Source organism: Chanos chanos, chromosome 1 (genome assembly GCF_902362185.1).
Source record: "Chanos chanos chromosome 1, fChaCha1.1, whole genome shotgun sequence".
In the NCBI taxonomy this organism is placed as follows: Eukaryota; Metazoa; Chordata; class Actinopteri; order Gonorynchiformes; family Chanidae; genus Chanos; species Chanos chanos.
In genome coordinates, this window is record NC_044495.1 from 17,555,668 (window position 1) to 17,574,537 (window position 18,870).

General features: G+C 39.2%; 2 protein-coding genes across 2 annotated transcripts; one reads left to right on the plus strand and one right to left on the minus strand.

Moving 5' to 3' along the window:
* Positions 1-1,572: 1,572 nt before the first annotated feature.
* Positions 1,573-13,409, plus strand: xgb (x globin). Its single transcript, XM_030773928.1, has 5 exons — positions 1,573-1,742; positions 9,145-9,252; positions 11,029-11,149; positions 11,344-11,424; positions 13,290-13,409. Exons 1-5 carry the CDS (start codon positions 1,573-1,575, stop codon positions 13,407-13,409), a joined length of 600 nt encoding a protein of 199 aa, XP_030629788.1.
* srp14 (signal recognition particle 14) lies at positions 13,261-18,247 on the minus strand. Its single transcript, XM_030773939.1, has 5 exons — positions 18,141-18,247; positions 16,381-16,453; positions 15,890-16,002; positions 15,720-15,752; positions 13,261-14,729 (listed from the first exon to the last, which is right to left on the minus strand). The coding sequence occupies exons 1-5, from the start codon at positions 18,162-18,164 to the stop codon at positions 14,640-14,642; spliced, it is 333 nt and encodes a 110-aa protein (XP_030629799.1). The 5' UTR covers positions 18,165-18,247; the 3' UTR covers positions 13,261-14,639.
* Positions 18,248-18,870: the final 623 nt, after the last annotated feature.

Consider the following 18,870-nt stretch of genomic DNA (forward strand, 5'->3'; position numbering starts at 1 on the left):
ATCACTGTCTTGAATTTTCTGCCCTGTCTAAAAACGAACCCTGGAAGAGGCGACTTAATGAATTGCAACAAAGACTGGAGAACTAAACAGTTCATCAAAGTGTTTTTGTCAAATACAGTTGTTCCCTCTGTGGTGCCAGTGAGGAGAGTCAGCAAGGATTCTGTTCAGATTCAGCATGTATGTACTGTTTAGCTACAAAATACATATCATCTAGGACATTACTCTCTGTGTAACTTTTGTATAATTAATTTCTTTGTTAATTTAACTGATTTTGATTGAATGCACAGTAGTTGTCTCTTCACAGACATCAACTTGTTATATGACCCATTATTTTTTTTTTGTTGACTGAAAGAGCAAAGTCTCTCCATTAAATATGCATTCAGACGCACTTTGTTGTTGTAATTCTTTTTGTACAATTTTGACTGTAAATACTTTCTTTGTTGTGAGGACTTGTGCAGTTGCACTTTAAAGCAGAAGCTTCTGTGCAGTTTTTACATCTTTTAAGTATCTGTGCAGTTTTGTACTGACTAACACAAAATATTGCTCACGACTATAGAAGAATTAGTAGGGAGAATTTCATACTCAAATTTACAAGCTAGCATCAGATTTGGCAAGTGTGACATTAAGGTGTGAAAATTAATCAGTGAATCTTGAGATGGGTGCAATTAAAAAGATCTGCAATTTCTTAAGTATCCTTAAATACCAATATGTTATGCATCCAACAAAGAAGACACAGCTTTAATTCCAGAAGTACAGCTCCAGGGTGTGTCCAAAGCAGTGTCTGGGAGCACATATGCTCTTGACTACTCAATTTGCTGTCCCTATTTGCATTGAGTGCGCATAAGAGCAGGTCCGAGTTGCTTTTAAGTCCTTGATTTGCACTGGTGTTACAAACTTATTAAACTCCAGTAACTGCCTGTATTTTAATGCAGCTGAAAATCTCATCAATTAAAATTTGGTACTAGCACCTAGTACAACTTAATGTATTCCATGTAATGTGCTTAATATGAAGCATTCAGAGAACAGCTCTCTCTGTACGTTGTTCTGCAGCCGTTTTTTCTTCAATTATTATACTTGCTTTACCGCACACTATTGTGATATTCCTTGTAACGACGTATTGACTAGATCTGCATGTCAATTTAGATTTATTTCATGGCTCATTCAGATGCCCTGTCCAATTATGCGCCAAGACGCAGATGCACATTCTGTTGCATTCCAATTTCGGTTGTGTATTACAGAGCAATTCGTTTTTATCCAGTTCAGTGTATACACAGACAAATTCAACTTGAGGTCTGAACAGAATTTCAGAACGTCTGTTCTTTTTTTGCAAATGGGCAAAACTCCGCCCTCTTATTTATAGGGGTTACACATTATGAACTGGGCGAAGGACTCGTGCGCTCTGAGTTACACTAAAGCTGTTATGAGTGATCACGAAGTATCAACGTGTTAGACGGCATAAACTAGACCTGATTCCTCGGCTACAACAGTATTCTTCGGAATTGTACAGAACATTGTGTCGCTAGCCTTGGATACACCTGATTTCACTTGAGTTGTTGGGGTCTTATAATAAAAATGGGTTGCGCTGTATCAGGGTTGGGTTTGGCACCAAAACAAGCGGCTGAGACGAAGAAAGGGGAGGACGTTGTTGCGCACCTAACTGAAGAACAGATTGATATGATAAAGGAGTCATGGAAAGTTATTCAAGAGGATATAGCGAAAGCTGGAATCATCATGTTTGTCAGGTGAGAATTCTTGCTGTGATGCCTGCTTATACTGGCAGACACAGGTAACATTTATTGCGCCTCGGCATGATAACACGACTTGCAGGCGAAAACTCAGTTGTAAACAACACGTCTTTTATATTAGACTTACCGATGTTTACTGATAATATAACAAAAGCATAGGAGTATTTGTGTTTCTTTAATATATTTCTCTTGCTCTGTTTACATAATAATAATAGGCTGAAAAAATCCTTGATTTATATTACACAAAATATAATATTTCAACAAGCGTATCGATGTTCTCTTATGTCAGTACAGACTCGCGAGATGTAAATAATTAGAACTTAAGGAGACTTTCTCTGGCCCACGTTGCACTTTTGACAGTGACTGTTTAGTAGAGGGGCAGGCCCGTTTAAATTTGCAGGATAGCACAGAATTTTTTTGGCTCAGGTCATTCTTTGAAATGTCTTCACACGCTTTTTTGATGATGATTTACCCAGCGGTTTTGCATGGCAGACAACGAAATTAGCTCAAAGACTATAGTTATTCTTTGTCTTGTTGCCAGGCTCTTGCCCGTTTTTTATTGTTGTAGATGGTTTGTTTAACCTCTGGCATAGCTGTGTGTCTGTGGTGGCCTATAAAAGGGACGAAGGGCTACCTTCAGTTATCCATATATTCACCATATATTCAGCATAGGCGTTGGTTCAGTATCTCAGAAATATGACAAATTTGATCTCTTGACCTTTTAGGTATCATAGAAGAGAAACCCTTTTCCCCCATATTAATAATATTTAAAAATGTGAGCACCCATTTCTATAGGGACACAATGGTCTGAGACTCAGTCAAGAATCAAGAGCTGTAAATATGCTCAAGTCTATTTTAAGTTTCTTTTGAGTCCAAGTGTTGTGTTTATTATTCAGAGTTGTGGGTGGAGGGAGTATCAGAGCAGTGCATCCCTGGGGGACCCAGACAGATGAGGAGATTGACTGTAGCATGTTGGCCTGCAGCTGCTTGATTCTTTTGTGGCTGGGGGTACCTAAGCTCTCCAGGCCAAGGCTATGATAAGTTTTCCTGCGGGTTTCTTGCATATTAAATAACTTGCAGGACGTTATATTTAGGAGACTGCAAAGCCTGTCTTTTGCAGATTTAGTATGGATCATGGAAGCGTGCACTTAAATTGTAGTATACTATAGTACACTAAATGTATATTAAATTTACACTTTAGTATATTAAATGTTTATCCATTTGTTTTCGAAGAAATATATCTAATGCAGAAGTGATCACACATGATAAAACATCTAGAAATTATGCACATCATGCAATCATGTAATGTGTGTTTACTGAAAATGATGAAGGCAAAGATGAGAATTTTCACTCAGTCTCTCAAGTAAGGACACCAAAGTTGTAAAGGTGACTCACATCATTGACAGCTTCAGCATAAAAATAATGTTATGATTTGTAAATTAGATTATGCATGTGGCTGCAACATATTAATGTTAATAGGTTATTTAATATGTTACAGTCATGTACATAATAAGAGGGAGGGTGTGCATGCAGAGGTTCATCTAAACAATTGGCACAGTTTTACTTATACTTGTCAGTCCTCATACCACACCAATCACATCACCCTCTAAAAGGACAAGCTTCAAATTTTTTGCAAAAGTAGAATCAGGGTGTAATTAGGGTTTTTGCTCTCTAACCTGACAATAGTGAGAGTAGCTCTATGAGGTATTCAGTATATGATGAAACAGTAGGCTCAACCTATGGATTGGTGTTTGTGCCCATCAGTTTGGCATCTCGAATAGAACGGACACTGGCATCACAGTCAATGAATATACAGTTTTGACTGTAGTTGACCTTAGCTGGTAGTTTCTTTCCCCCAGACTTATTTGCTGACATTGCCATAGCCACTCTTCCTTGTAAAACATCAATAAAGCATGTGTCAAATATACTCCAGTAGTCACACCTGTCACTAAGCTCTCTTTATCTAGTCATGGCAGCCAAAAAACAACACTTTGGCCCTGGACCCTAAGTATGATAGAATACTACCTGTTTAATGAACTCATAAACCAAACCTGTGAGGAAGCACATGTTCTCAATATTTTTGTATTGTTCATTTGCTAAATTAAGGGTTCAAAGATAACCTGGCCATATTAACAGAAGGAAAGTAAAAAAACAAAGTGAAATATATGTGAGAGTGTACAGGAGAAGCATGGTGGAAAATAATCCTGATAAATGAGAGTTCTTTCTCTCTTTACACCCAAGCTAATGGAAAGGATCAGGTCAAATGAAGAGCCAGTTAACAATCAACTTAAAAAAAAACAAGAACAACTGTTTATCCATCCATAGAGCACACCCCCACCCCAGTTAGTCTCTTGAGTGTGTGTAGAAATCTACCTACAAGTGTCACTTGTCCTCCACCCTCAAGGTCTTGGCTCAGAAACTCAACCTTTTGTAGTAATTCTCTGCATCGTGCCTACAATGATCTCAATAAAATCCCTCATGAAGGTGCAAACCTGTTCTTAACTGCCACACAGGTATAACAGACTTCTAAACTGAGGATGTTCTGTTCTCCTGTCCAACACTACCTATGTAGCAGCTCTCACTGGTCATGCCAATTAGGTGACTACAGCCTCTGCTAGAATCTTTTCCTCTTTCTCCTCCAGCAGCTTACTGTGACAACAGTCCTGAGTGCTAATAGGTGCTGATTGATCAGTGTGCCGTGGGAACAGCCAGGGGCGCCAGAAAGGTGGAGTTTGGGCCCCCCAAAGCTTAATATTGTTAAGGTATTATATTCTATTATATTCTTTCATAGGGCCCACAATTTGTAGCGGCACCCCTGGGAGCAGTGTCTGAGAGGCAGGTGTAAAAGTTTTGCAAAAGTCTTTGCAACTCTCAGAGAGAAAAGCCTTTACTGAGTAGTCTTGTAGACAGAATCACTTTTGATTCAGAGTAATTTATCGTTGATTCGATTCAGAGTAATTTATAGTTGATTTTATTACCAGGTTATGTGTACACTGAATTGCATGCAATCATGCAATCATTCTACCTTTTTATGTCTAATTCTACTTGATGTAAAAAAACAAAACAAAACAAACAAACAAACAAAAAAAACCCCATGCATACCTTTATGCAAACCCAGGAAAATCAGTTTACCCCTTCTGTGGTTCAAAAGTAGTGTTACATTTATATGACTTTTAATTTCCTGTTAATTAAATACAATAATGAGTGTATAAACATAAGTGTCAGGAAACACAAGACTGTGTCACAGAATAATTACCAAGCGGTTACACATTAATTACACAAATAAACAGTTGAGACAGAGAAGAGACAACAGTAAAGTGCCTGTTGTGTGGGCTTCTGCAATAGACTATGAAATAAGAAGGGATATCCAATTTGTGATAATGTAAGACAATTAGGACTAGATACAAACCAGTTTAACATAAGGACTGAATGGATTTGTGATGACTTCCTAAACTCATCAGTTGTGGCTCATTTGAAGTCACATTAGCTCTTTATATAAGGATAAGTACACTTACTACTGTACGACTATATAATTATTTCTGATGTGATTTCGTTAGTATTGTTAAAAGTCATTGTAAGTGTGTTCCACAGGAGTTCATCAGCAAAGAATCTGAGTTACACCCCTAGACTCCATTTGTAAATGAGTGTCACTTTGTAAGTTGCAAGAACATGCACTCTGTACATAGATAGAGTGTAAATGTAGTGTGTCTAGATAATATGTAATCCTCACAGAGTCTTGTTAAAATTTGTGGCATACTGTATTTACCTGCAGCTCATTCATTCTTCAAAACCGGTGTGGGGCAAGCCTGTGAGAGATACTCTTTGGTAAATCACAAAGAATAATTCATAGGATGTTATTGGGAGGCTTCTCACTTCCCTCTCACCTTCCCATTTCCATTCTGAGGCCCTCTCTGAGGCAACCGGGATAACCTCGCTAATGTGTACATCACTCAATGTCTATCTTGTGGAAATTTTAATTTAATTTGATTTATTGTGGTTAACTGCAAAGTTTTTGTTTTTGTTTGAATTGAATGGACATAAGAAAGCATGATGTGTTGCAACTTACCATCAGTGTCTTGGTTAGAAACAAAAAGATCTGTGCCCTCATATGGAATTATCCTAGTTACTGCCTCCTCAACAGTACAAGTAAGAGGTTGGTTACCAGAACAGAGGCTATATTCTCCAGCAGTGCATTCAGTAGTTTGTACACTATGTTTTCAGCAGTGTTGCATGCATTGTTTTGTAAGTTAAGATCAGGCCACTTTATTTTCATTTCATGAAATGTCCAAGTCTCAATTTCACCAAGTTTGCAGCTGTGGTGTCCTTTTTCAAAGCACTTCAATCCTGCTTTCTCCATAAAATATTTTTTTCCTCTGCAACTACTGCTGCATTAAAACATTCATTTTAAGAAATGGGCCTCTATTTTACCCCATAAGGTTGCTTGGGGGCAGAGAAGCAACAGGGAACTCAAGTGCGCAGCTGTACACACATTTTCATTGTCTTTTATCAATGATGCCATGTGCAGCATCTGGTATGGATCAGTAACCTTTCCTGAGTATAGATGATTAAGACTTTGAATATATAATCATGTTTAGAATGAAAAATATACCTAATTTGATTAACGAGAGAAACATGTGATTTCTGTTTTATGAGTTTGAGAAACTGAATTCGATTTTAGTTTAGAAACATGAATCATGAAGAAAAAAACTACTTTTTTGTGAAACTCCAAATAAGCTTAGCACTGGAATTGTTTTTTGATTCATCTTTGACAGGCGTGCTAGGCATTTGCAACTGTATTTCCTATTTTCATTTGATTGAGTATGTCACCTCACAGAGTAAGCAACATTTTAGCAGTTCAAACATTTGTTCAGTTTTTTTTTTGGGTGAATAACAGATCATTCGTCATCGGTGATTGATCATCAAGCTCAGAATATTATTGTTTTTACTGGCAATTCATGAAGTCACACTGTAAGATTTGATTTTTACAAATGGGTAATAGCAGTTTTACTTGGAGACTGCAGAGTGTCTGAATATTCTAGTATTTTTACAAACATGGATACCAGAACACTGTAATTACATTCACAAGTACAGTGAGGCATACATAAGAATCCTCGGTGGTTTACAGTAACCATGGCAATAAGAAAGCAGCTCTTTAGAGGTCATCAGACATGCAGTGTGTTCCTCAGAGGATAAATGAGTTCTAGGGTTCTCTGAGTTCATGAGAGTCTGCCCTGCCATGTCTGACACAGCTGTGTAAGGCAAAGGAAAAAAAAAAACTTGTTAGGCTACCTTATGGGAGGAATAGTTAGGTGTTAGACAAGAAGAACAAGAGGCTACATCTGTGCTGCAGGTCTTTTATTTCTGATTTTGTGAAGACTTGCTGTGCCGTGTCATCAGGGTGGAAGAACTGATATGGAATGTTACATACAAACTCCCTGGAAGAATATGTGAAAAAGAAATGATGAAAGAGAAAGAAGAAAAGCAAACCTGCTTTCCATAGCCAGGGACTTAAAAAAGCAAGCCCGTTAACGTTAAATGTAGGTAAACATTCTGTAACTTTACATTTCTAGATCTTATAGTTACAGAACGTTTACCTGTTTATACCTGCTTTTAATGTAGTTACTTCATTTTGAAGTCAGCAAACTTCATCAGTGTAATCCTAAGTGTTGTCCTCACTCATTGTCACTTTTGTATAGACTGTTATACATAAGTCTTAGCATAATAATAATAATAATAATAATAATAATAATATTTATTTAGAGCCCAATATCACTATTTATAGTCTCAAAGGGCTTTACATGTCTATAACAAAGTCAAATCAAAATTATATCATGCATAAGTTCGAGAAAATAGATAAGTCTTTAGTTTTGTTTTAAAGGTATTGAGAGAGTTTGCTTCTCTAACTTCTTTAGGTAAACCATTCCAAAGGAAGGGAGAGCGGTAGGAAAAGGCTCGGTTGCCAGCGGACTTCTTTTTAACTCTTGGAATGACTAATAATCCCAAATCTTGAGAGCGCAGGGTGCGAGGTGGGTTATAGGGTGTAATTAAGCCAGACAGGTAGGAAGGCGCAAGCCCATGTAAAATTCTATATGTTAATAAGAGGACCTTAAAATCTGCCCTTGCATGAATTGGGAGCCAATGAAGGGAAGCCAGGACAGGGCTAATGTGATCAAACTTCTTTGTTCGGGTCAGAATTCTAGCAGCAGCATTCTGGACCAGCTGAAGACTATTGGTACTAGAGGCAGGCAGGCCAGAGTAAAGAATATTGCAGTAATCGAGGCGAGACGTGACGAATGCGTGAACAATGGTTTCTGCATCAGCCATACTTAGAAAGGGCCTAATTTTAGCAATGTTACGGAGGTGATAAAAGGCAGTTTTGGATGTGTTCTTGATATGAGTGACTAGCGAGAGACTAGAGTCAAAAACCACACCAAGGTTCTTAGCTGAAGAGTTTTGAGAGATGATGCAGTTGTCAAAATTTAGAGTTAGATCACTAAAAAGATGCTTATGCGTAGGGGGACCAATGACCAGCATTTCAGCCTTGCCTGTGTTAAGCATCAGGAAATTTGAAGACATCCAACCCTTAATAGCACAAAGACATGCCTCAAGGTTAGCCAATTCAGAGCGGTCATTATGCTGGATAGGTAAGAAAATCAGAGTATCATCAGCATAACAATGGAAGTTAATGTTGTAACTACGAATAATGTCACCCAAAGGGAGCATGTAAATAGAGAATAGAAGAGGGCCAAGGACTGATCCCTGAGGAACACCATAGTTAAGCTTACGGTATTCAGAGGTCACATTATTATAGTGGACACACTGCTTTCTCTCAGAGAGATAAGATTTAAACCAAGAGAGCGCCAGGCCACGAATGCCAATTTGGTTTTCCAAGCGCTTTAACAATATAGTGTGATCGACCGTGTCAAATGCTGCACTCAGATCAAGCAGAATACAGAGGTAGCACCAGCATCCATGACTAATAAAAGATCATTAGTTACTCTAGTAAGGGCGGTTTCAGTAGAGTGAAAACATCTGAAGCCTGACTTAAATATTTCAAACAGACTGTTAGAGGACATATGGGCTATCAGCTGAGCAGCTACAATTTTTTCAATTATTCATTATTCAAGCATAATGTTAAACATGATCTTCACTAATTGTGTAATAAGGATATAACTGAAGTAGTTACACAGCTGAGGAGTTTGGTGGAATGAGCCATGGTCAGAACAAGTTTTATATTATTTTGATGTGAAGTCATCCACAGGTCATAATGATCAGTAGTTAATACTTTATGAGAGCTGTGTGAAAAGCTTCTCACAGTGAGAGTATCATTGGTCAGTTTAGCCATTATTTATTAATCAAATCTCTGGAGGCTCATAAATGTCTGTTGTCTTGGCAACAGGTTATTTGAGACCCATCCAGAGTGCAAAGATGTCTTCTTCCTTTTCCGAGACGTGGAAGATCTGGAGAGGTTAAGTACCAGTAAGGAGTTACGTGCCCATGGACTCAGGTAAGCCCCACTCAGGAGACATACTACCTCTGCCCGCCCCCTTCCTGTTTCCTTCTCCTCTTCTGTTTCTCTACACTTTCTCTGTTTGTAGTCCTCACAAGTCTGTACCCCCTGACTGTAGTATCACCAGTCTGTTTGTAGTATTGTCCTCAATCTCAAACACTGTTTCAGGATCCTTCTACTGTAACTCGGTCTCCAAAAATATTCCTCTCACTTCATTCTTCAGCAGGACTTCTTCTCCCTTTGGGTCCATCTCATGTAGTCTGGAGGGGTCTTCCATCTCAAGTCTACTCTATTGTCAGCACTGGCATTTGTGAAAAATAAGCTGGCTCTGAAACAAACATTTATCTCTCTTTGTCATTACACATCACAGCACAACATTCATTGTTCAAAATGGGAATGTGTGTTTAATCTATGTTAGTTTTTCAATCCAGTAAATTATTCAGAAACCTCACAAAGAGGAATCAACATTGACCTCCAGACATGGGTAGCGCTGATAAGGATCTTGACAGTTCCTGATTAAAACCTCAGGATGGATCACTACCAAAAGGCTGGAGGTTCTAATGTCCCTACTCTTCCTTTGAGCACTGTCTATTTTGTGTCCTTGAGAAAGGCACTCAGCCCCTAGTTCCTCCTAGAAAGTTGCAACGTGACACCCCGGTGTCCTCTCCATACCCCATACCTAAACACCGAGCCCTGAAAAAGCACGCTCAACAGCCCTTGTTAGGATGAATAAGGATATTAATGAAAACACCACTTTATCTATCAGATTTAACATGATCTGATTTGTGGGCTTACATATCTCAGTCTATGTTTTATGGATTTTGCCATAAATGGGAAAAAAGTAATGATGTAAAAGAAGACCTGTGTTAGAGATGCTCCACATCAGCTGGAGAGTATAATATTTGCAGCCACAATTTCTCTCTCTCTCTCTCTCTTCACACAGCACACTCAATCCAGTGCAGGCCTCCACACATTGGCCACTTTGTCGTTTTATGAATGCATCAGGGCCTTTTGTTTCTCTTACCACAAAAGACTAATAAAACCAATTAAGCCTGAGGGCTCCACTTACTGGAAGGTACGGCTGTTTCAGTGGTGTGGAAGGGAGACAGACTGGAAAGCAAATCTCCCTCTCTCGCACACACATACAGACGCGCACACATACACACACACACACACACACACACACACACACACACACGCACTCACTGTCGTTCTCTCTGTCTCATACAAATACATCCCTAACACTTTCTCTCTAATTTAAAAATGTCAAGTGGCTCTCCAGTCATTCTGGTGGGCATTAGTGTATGTATCTATTTACTGCGTGCTCCAGGATGAGATGGAATGTGTCAGTTTTCCATCTGTACATATTGATAATTAGCCTGTAAAAACATGTAGATGACATGTTGTTCTCCACTGCTTATACAGTCAGACAAGCAGGCTAGCTAGCGGGCAGTATGGCTGAAAGTGCAGGGCTGACTAGATAATTAGAGCAGATGAGACAGACATTGATTTATTTAGTTCTACTGTGTAATTGCTGAGAATGCTCTGCAGCCATCTCTGTTTGTGTTCCTTACAAACATGTGTTCTGAATTGTATGTGTTTTTGATTCAGTTTTCTTGAGGAATAATATACCTAGTGTGTATTTAACGTATGGGGCAAGATGTCTTTTGACAAAAACAGAAACTATCTTCACTGTGAGCCTATATAGATTTATCCATGACCTCTTTGTTACCATTAAGAGAATGACTGTAGTCTCTTGTGTCTGTGGGACAGGGTAATGTCCTTCATTGAGAAGAGTGTGGCCAGATTAGACCAGTTGGAGAGGCTTTACCAGCTGGCTCTGGAGTTAGGGAAAAGTCACTATCGCTATAATGCTCCACCCAAATACTATGAGGTAAGGCCTAATCTTTATACAGCCTGTCAGGATAAGCTGGAGTGACTTAACCAACTAATTAAGTGTCCTGTTTGGCAATAAGTTTAACTTCATATAAATCACAAATGAGGCCTACTAATCCATTATTTGTCATCTGTGGTTTCTACATCTCTTATTACTAACATTTTTTCTCTGAAAAACTTTTTTCCTCACAGTATGTGGGTTCAGAGTTTATTTGTGCTGTTCAGCCCATTCTGAAAGAAAAATGGACTCCGGAACTGGAAGAAGCCTGGAAGGTACACTCAATTCCATCCTACTGACATAACGTTATTCCACTTCAGTGTGGGAGATAAACACACTTAGATCATAAACACACATATGAACTGTTTATTTTACATTTCTCAAAACATTCTATCAATGGGAGGCTCACATTTGTCAGGGAATTTATAGTGCCTCCAGAAATTATTCAGACCCATTCTCATTTTTCACACTTTGTGTTACCAACTTAACTCAAAATGGATTCAATTGTTTTTTCTTTGTTTTGTTTTGGGTCTTTTTGCCATCAGTCAACACACAATAACCGATGGTGACAAGATAAAAACACTTTTATTGAAAATAACATGAACTCTCATTTACATATTCAGACTCTTTATTTAGTACTTTGTAGGATCACCTTTGGCAGCAATTACAGCTGCCAGTCTTCTTGAGTATGCTTCTACTAGCTTTACATGCTTGGACAGGAGCAGTTTCTCCGAGATTTCATCTCTCCACGGATTTTCTATGGACTTCAGGTCTATGCTTCGGCTATGCCATTTAAGGATATTCAGCAGAGACCTGTCCCAAAGTCACTGCACCGTTGTCTTAGCTGTGTGGTTTGGGTCATCGTGTTGACAAGTGAATCATAGCCAAAATACGAGGTTGTGTGCACCCTGGAGCAGGTTTTCTTCAAGGATCTCTGTATATGACTCCATTCATATTTTCCTCAATCCCAACCAGTTTCCCAGTCCCTCCCATTAAGAAGCATCCCCCACAGAATGATGCTGACACCACTATGCTTTACTATAGGGATGACATTAGCCAGGTGATCATTTTTGCCAGACATGGTACTTGGCATTCAAGAGTTCAATTTCTGTCTCATTAGACCAGAGAATCTTTTTCCTCATGCTCTCACAGTACTTTAAGTGCTGTTTGGCAAACTGTAAACAGGCTGTCATTTTCTCTCTGCTCATGAGTGGCTTCTGTCTCACTACTCTACCAGACAGACTTGATTGATGGAGTACTGTAGTGGTGTTTTTCCTTCCAACAAGCTCCATCATCTCCACATAGGAACTCTATTAGAGTGCCCACTGGGTTCTTGGCCACCTTTCTGAACAAGTCCCTTTAGCTGACAACTGAGCTTGGCCAGACAGCCCGTTCTGGGAAGAATCTTAGTGGCTTAAGTTCTCCCATCTGACAATGACGGAGGCCACTGTGCTCCTGGGAACCAACAGTGTGTTCTATGTCTATGCATTGGCACAATCCTGTTTTGGAGCTCTGCAGAGAACTTTGTTTTTGCTCTGTGAACAGTGGGACCTTATATAGACAGCAATGTACCCTTCTAAATCATTTCCAAAAAAAATGAATTTGCCACAGGTGGACTACTGTCAAGTTCCAAAGAGATCTCACTCAAGATCAGAAGAAACAGGATGCCCCTGAGCTCAGTCTGGAGCATCATAGTTAAGGGTCTAAATACTTATGTAAATGAGACATTTTACTTTTATTATTAATGAATTTGTGGGGGAAAAATCTTAATCTTTCATCTTGTCCTTATGGTGTATTGTGTGTTGACTGATGGCAAAATTTTTATTTAATCCATTTTGAATCTGTAACACAAAAAAGTGTGTAAAAAGTGGCCTGAATACTTTCTGAAGTATGTAACTGGCTGCAGCTCATTCAAGATCAGTCTCACCGACAAGATCTAAAGCATTCTGATTAGTCAGCAGGCAAAAATACCCTTGTCACATTTCACAATCGCCCTGTCTTTGTACATGTTAAAAACAATACAATTCAAATGGGAAAAAAAACATCAGCAGGAGGAAGCACAGAATGAAAACAACAAAAAAAATAAATGAATAAAAATTTTATTTCCAGCCTTTTCATTGTTGTGTTTTTAACTCCCCAGGCCCTGTTTCGGTATGTGACACAGATTATGAAGAAGGGCTTTGAAGAGGAGGAGATCAAACACAGCCATGTGGTTGTGTCCACCAAAGAGAGACCAGACAAAAAGAACACTGCACTTTAAAACAAAGGGGAAGAGGGCTCTTCATCCGCTCTCCAGACTATAATCAGCAACAGAACAGAAAAGTGTTCCTTCCTTGTGGCTTAGAAATGTACATAATGTATTTATTTCTTTAAGGTCTTCTTTGCTTTTGTTTCCACATTGTACAAATTCTGTTTAACACAAATCTATGTAAGTCAGCCCACTATTTTTTTTATTAATGAACCAAAACTATCTGATTGCCATTCAGGCGCTTATTCAGGGCCTGGATTAGGACTACTCCATTCTTGCAAACGTCACACAAAAAAAAGGAGATGGACACTATTGTCTGTTTGACTGGATGTAATTTTGGGCCTAAATATAACAACCTACAAGATCTCTTTTTTTCTCCCCCAGTTTGCCAAACCGACACTGACATAATAAACACAATAACCGCTGTCATGTTTGTCTGCAAGAAAAAAAAAAATATCCCCAAAATCAACTGGGGTGCTTTTTTCTGCCTCATATGAATGGGGTGTTGGGGGTTAACACAGGTGTTGTGTAAAGGCACAGAACTCTATAAACAGAACAAGACATTCTAAAATACAGTCCCCTAGTGAGGTGAAAAAAAAAAAAAATATTAGAAATGAAAATGTCAGACATGGCCATCTATGTGGACATTATTTAACAAAAAAAGACTCCACCGTCTTCACTCACCTTTTAAATAACTTGCCTAAAAATAAAAGTATTGGAAGTGAAAAGGCCATAACCACATACAGTCACAGCCCACAAATGGCACCCCATATGGCACCTTGTAATTTTAAAAACTGCTCCATCCAGACATTATAACTAATGACATTCACTTTCACCTGTGGATTCAAATGAACAAAGAGAACAAGGGGCACAAGACCCTGTTACACATACAGTTTATGAACGGGTAGAGAGGACCTGATGTTTTCAGTAACTCCAACTTAAAACAGATATATATATATTAGATAGATATATTAGGACATTTGGATTACATCTCAATAATTCTATCCTTCCAAGACATGACTACTACATGAAAATATAGGCGAGTCTAAAATGTTAAGCTGAAGTCATAGCTAGCAGGTGAAGGAACATTTGGCCTGGGATTAGCAGACTGTAGAGTGCAGTGCCGGGTCAGTTTTCAATGCTGCTGTAGGTGGCACAGTTGAGTGATGGATCCCAATAGAGGTGGTGTAGATGGAACATAGACAGGCTGAGTCATGACGGTTTCTCTCAACTTTCTGTCCATCATTGTGTAGCTTTGGTCTTCTTGCTTTTGCTTTTTTTGTCTTTCTTCTTCAATCCATCCATATGTGCCCTCAATAAGTTGGAATATGCCTAACAGATTGAGACAAGAAAGACAGGACAACTTTGAGGTAAAAATGCTACAAATCTGATATTTTGGCTTCACAGTCAAAATCCCAGTCGTGCCACCTTTACCAACTGTAGCCAGAATCCCAAGAAAGCAAATTATCTTGAATGGGAGAAACAGCCAGAGTTACTCTCCCTCCTGCCTCTACAAAGCAGGGCTATGCAGGTGCCAACACAGTATAGTTACGGGCAGATATCACTGGTTGTGTCCACAGAAAGCACTGTTTCACAAAGTGCTCTGCCAGAAATATAGAAAACAGGTGCTTTGGGGCACTCTACAGAGGTTGACACAGTTACTGTTGCTATGACTACATCCAAACTGCACCTGATTCCATATGACTTTTCTTTTTCTGTTTGTTCTGATAATGCTTGGTTGGAAAACTATCCGGTTCTAAATACAGTGATGACGAGCTTCTCCAACTCGTGTGACTTTGCCATCATTCTCTGGTTCCTTGATTTGGACAGGTCATTTCCTCAGAGAACAGAAGGCTCATCCTCAAAGCTCAGCTTAATTCAACTTTGAAGAGCACTGAAAAAAATCTTTCTTTGGACACAAGCAAAGTGAACAGTTATCTCTTGACACTATGTACATTGTAGCGTGAATAAAAAAAATGTGGCAACTGGTTTAACATAGGACAAAGTGTGTTAGCCTAACGGACGTACACCAAAGCGGCTGTTGTCCGAGGCAGAGACCTCTAAGTGACAGGTGACCGAGTATTCCAAATTGGGATGAAAGAAGGAGAAACTACATACAGTATTTTACACTCTAAATGACAGCAACTGCTTTACACTGTCAGAACTATGCTCAACAGGTATTACATGTTTAAGACTCTTGGCCTCAACAAACAATATTATGTGCAGCTGGTACACCAGCAAATACAGTGGAAAAAAAAAACAGTGGAGAGAAATCTCTGAAATGTTGTGCAAAAATGGATGAAATTCAAATACAACACTCACCATCTGGAACTTAATAACTTCTTTAGTACTGACCTGAAATACACAGAGCAAAGACACATCAGAAACAGTAAATACAGAATTCTATGATGGCAAATATGTTTAATTATAGGATAGAGATCTGTAACCAAGGCAAGTAAATCTAGCCCAGGCTGAAATGTCAGGATACTCACCACTGTGCTAATTTTCTTCTTGCCGTCGGAGGCTCTGAGTAGGCATTTTGTGTCGGCCGGCTCAAACGTTTCTGGGTGGCCTTTTCTTGGCACAGGTTTTGTTCTCCCATCATCTATGAACATAGAGGACTTCAGTTAATATGGTGTAGGTACATACAAACAGCTAAGCAAGTTTCTTATACTAGTTCATTCTGTATATGATGTCCATTCAAATCAGTGTAGGCTGTGACATTTGAGGTAGGACCTAAAAATTCATTACGAGTGCAATTATGAGTGCAACATGTTGATAAGACCAGCATGGGTAAAGAAGAGCACATACAAATGTGAAGAAAATCCTAAGTCTGAATCTGAATCTGCAGCTAAAGGACAAGGTGTGCACAAACATGTGCACGTGTCTCTCTGAGATTAGGGTAATGAAACATGCAAATCTAATGTCTCTCAGAAAAATCAAAGAAGCGAACTGAGCCTTTCCGGTCAGTCATTCAACATACATTTCTTTAAGGTGATAACAACGCTTCCACTGGTCCGACATTTCTGAAACAGCTTCGTCAGCTCCGTCAAAAACTGAGAGAGACAATGGAGAAGAGCAAGATGAGGTTACACAGAGGGATATCATCCCATGTCTCAAAAATAACTGACAACCATAAACTAAGAATGGATAAGACAGAAACAACTTTTAGCTGAAGTTATTCATCTTGCTGAGGAGTGACAATTTGACAAAAAGGACAATGTGCATTTAAAAGTACAACACATTTGAGGAATAATAGTGACACAATGTTTATTGTAAGAAATTGCTACCACACAAGTTTGGTCCCTGGGTTAATTACACAGAAACGGTGGACTGTGGTTAAGGTCATTTTTGAAAATGTTGGGCAGGTCAAATTATGCATTTTTAAGTTGTCACGGTTAAAGCAAGTGATCTTGGTGACCTTGCGAAGGACTGATTGTTGGGACAAAACCCCGAAAGACAACTCCATTTGCAGATGTATCACAAACAAAATGATGTTAGCATGAAAGTCTGAAAGAAAAACATCATCTCTGAGATCAACTCTGGTTGAGAGTACACACCCCTCTGTGACTTCTCAGACCATGACATCTGCGTCTTGTTTCAAGATACATGGCAAAACAGATGAGCAACTGGGAATCAGTTTAACCACAAGTATCAGTGTACTGCATGAGCATGTAGTTTAACCATTTATTGCAAGCATCACAATGCAGAATATGATGGGATGTAGAGAACACAGCTCTCGCAATGCCTGAAACTGAAACTTCTCAGACAGGGGGCTAATGAGAAATAGAAAAAAAAGTCATATGGACAGATGGGTGATCCTTCACCCAGTCCTCACTTCGCAGATGAGTGAAAGTGTAGCTTGCGACTAAAGAAAGCTACAGTCTCAGTGCTTGTCTCACAGTGAAAGGTTCAGACAGATCTGTTATGCTATGGGGGTGTATTTTTCCCGTCATGGTTTGCTTTCAATCAAACTCTTAGAGGGTAATGTCTCCACTCACAAGACACCAGTGGTCACAGAAAGGTTCAATGAGCATGATTAAATCCATAAGCCACAGCCGTCTCAGTCACCAGATCCAAAACTAACTGAGCTCTTATGGGAAGTTCTGGAGCAGCACCTGACTCAGTGTCTTCCACCACGATAAGAAGAATAAGAAACGACAGAGTCTCTCCTGTAAGTGTCACATCAATCCAACAGACTTCCACACACTTGCACAATCTATGCCTATGCATAGGCTGTTTTGCTTTTCGCAGTGGAGCAATGCTATATTAACAGATGTTGGCGTTTCCTTTATTCTGGCAGTTGACTGTCTCCTTAAAATACAGTCAAGTAGAAAAAGCGAGCCCACTTTAATAGGAAGACAAGTGACTTATGTTCCTGTCACGCTGCCTATCACCAAATTGGTTACATTGTCTCTTATCTTACTGGAGCACTAAATTGCTAGCTATGAAGCAGAAATGCTAACTCGGTGTTTGAATGCTTGTTAGCGCGTTTGGCAAGTAAATGTAGTTTCCAATGCATTTTCCAGTACAGTCCATCAGAGGAGTCAAAATTCAAACAAACGATTCCATGACCTTTTTTAAGCAGGCTGGGATGCTTCTGACAATTTAGTTTGCTAATTGGCTAGATAGCTTGCTAGGTTATGCATGTCGCTGTGATCCCGAGGCGCATCGTTGACAAGATACCAACAAACACACACAAAAGACCATTACATGATTGTATTTCTTATTAAACCAACCTACCGCGTCGTTTTCAAGCAATACCATTGTTCCGTGTAGCAGTTAACGATTGATCATGGATTGATCATGGAGAATTCAAGTTAAAGCACACGTCGCGTTTAGGGCTTCTTCTTCTTTGAATTTTATTGCTAGCCTGTACCCACGAAAGGTGAATTACCGCCACCTACTGTGCAGGAGACTGCTTGTGGCGTGAGCACATGTGTATGAAAAAAGTAATGTAAGCCCCGAACACAACTATACAAATCCCTGTTTTGCTATGAAAATATTCCTAAACCTGACTGAAGTATGCACAAAACACCAAATAATCTCTTCTGCTCTGCATTAAATTTACCACACAGCATCAATATGTGCTTTATGTTCACTGATACCAGCCAAGATAACACAGCTTGCTCCCTTCTGTCCCTTCCTGTGAAATGTATTGGAGACATTTGTTTAATCCTGATCGTTTCTGCCTGTGGAGCTTTTATCCTTCTTATCATGGACTTCACTTCCACTGTACCATAGCATCAGCTTTCCTTGTAATGCTCCTTTTGCCATTACATCAGCTGCTTTATTACTCCAAGCACCCTTTTGTGCTGGAACCCGACAAAAACTAACAAACACACCTATGAGTCAGCAACTGTACAGAATTATTATATAGTTATATATTAATATGTAATTTAATAGTAGTAATTGTTATTCCTACATAACAGTCAGGCTCTTTAAAGCAACTAATCAGAAAACATCCTCCATT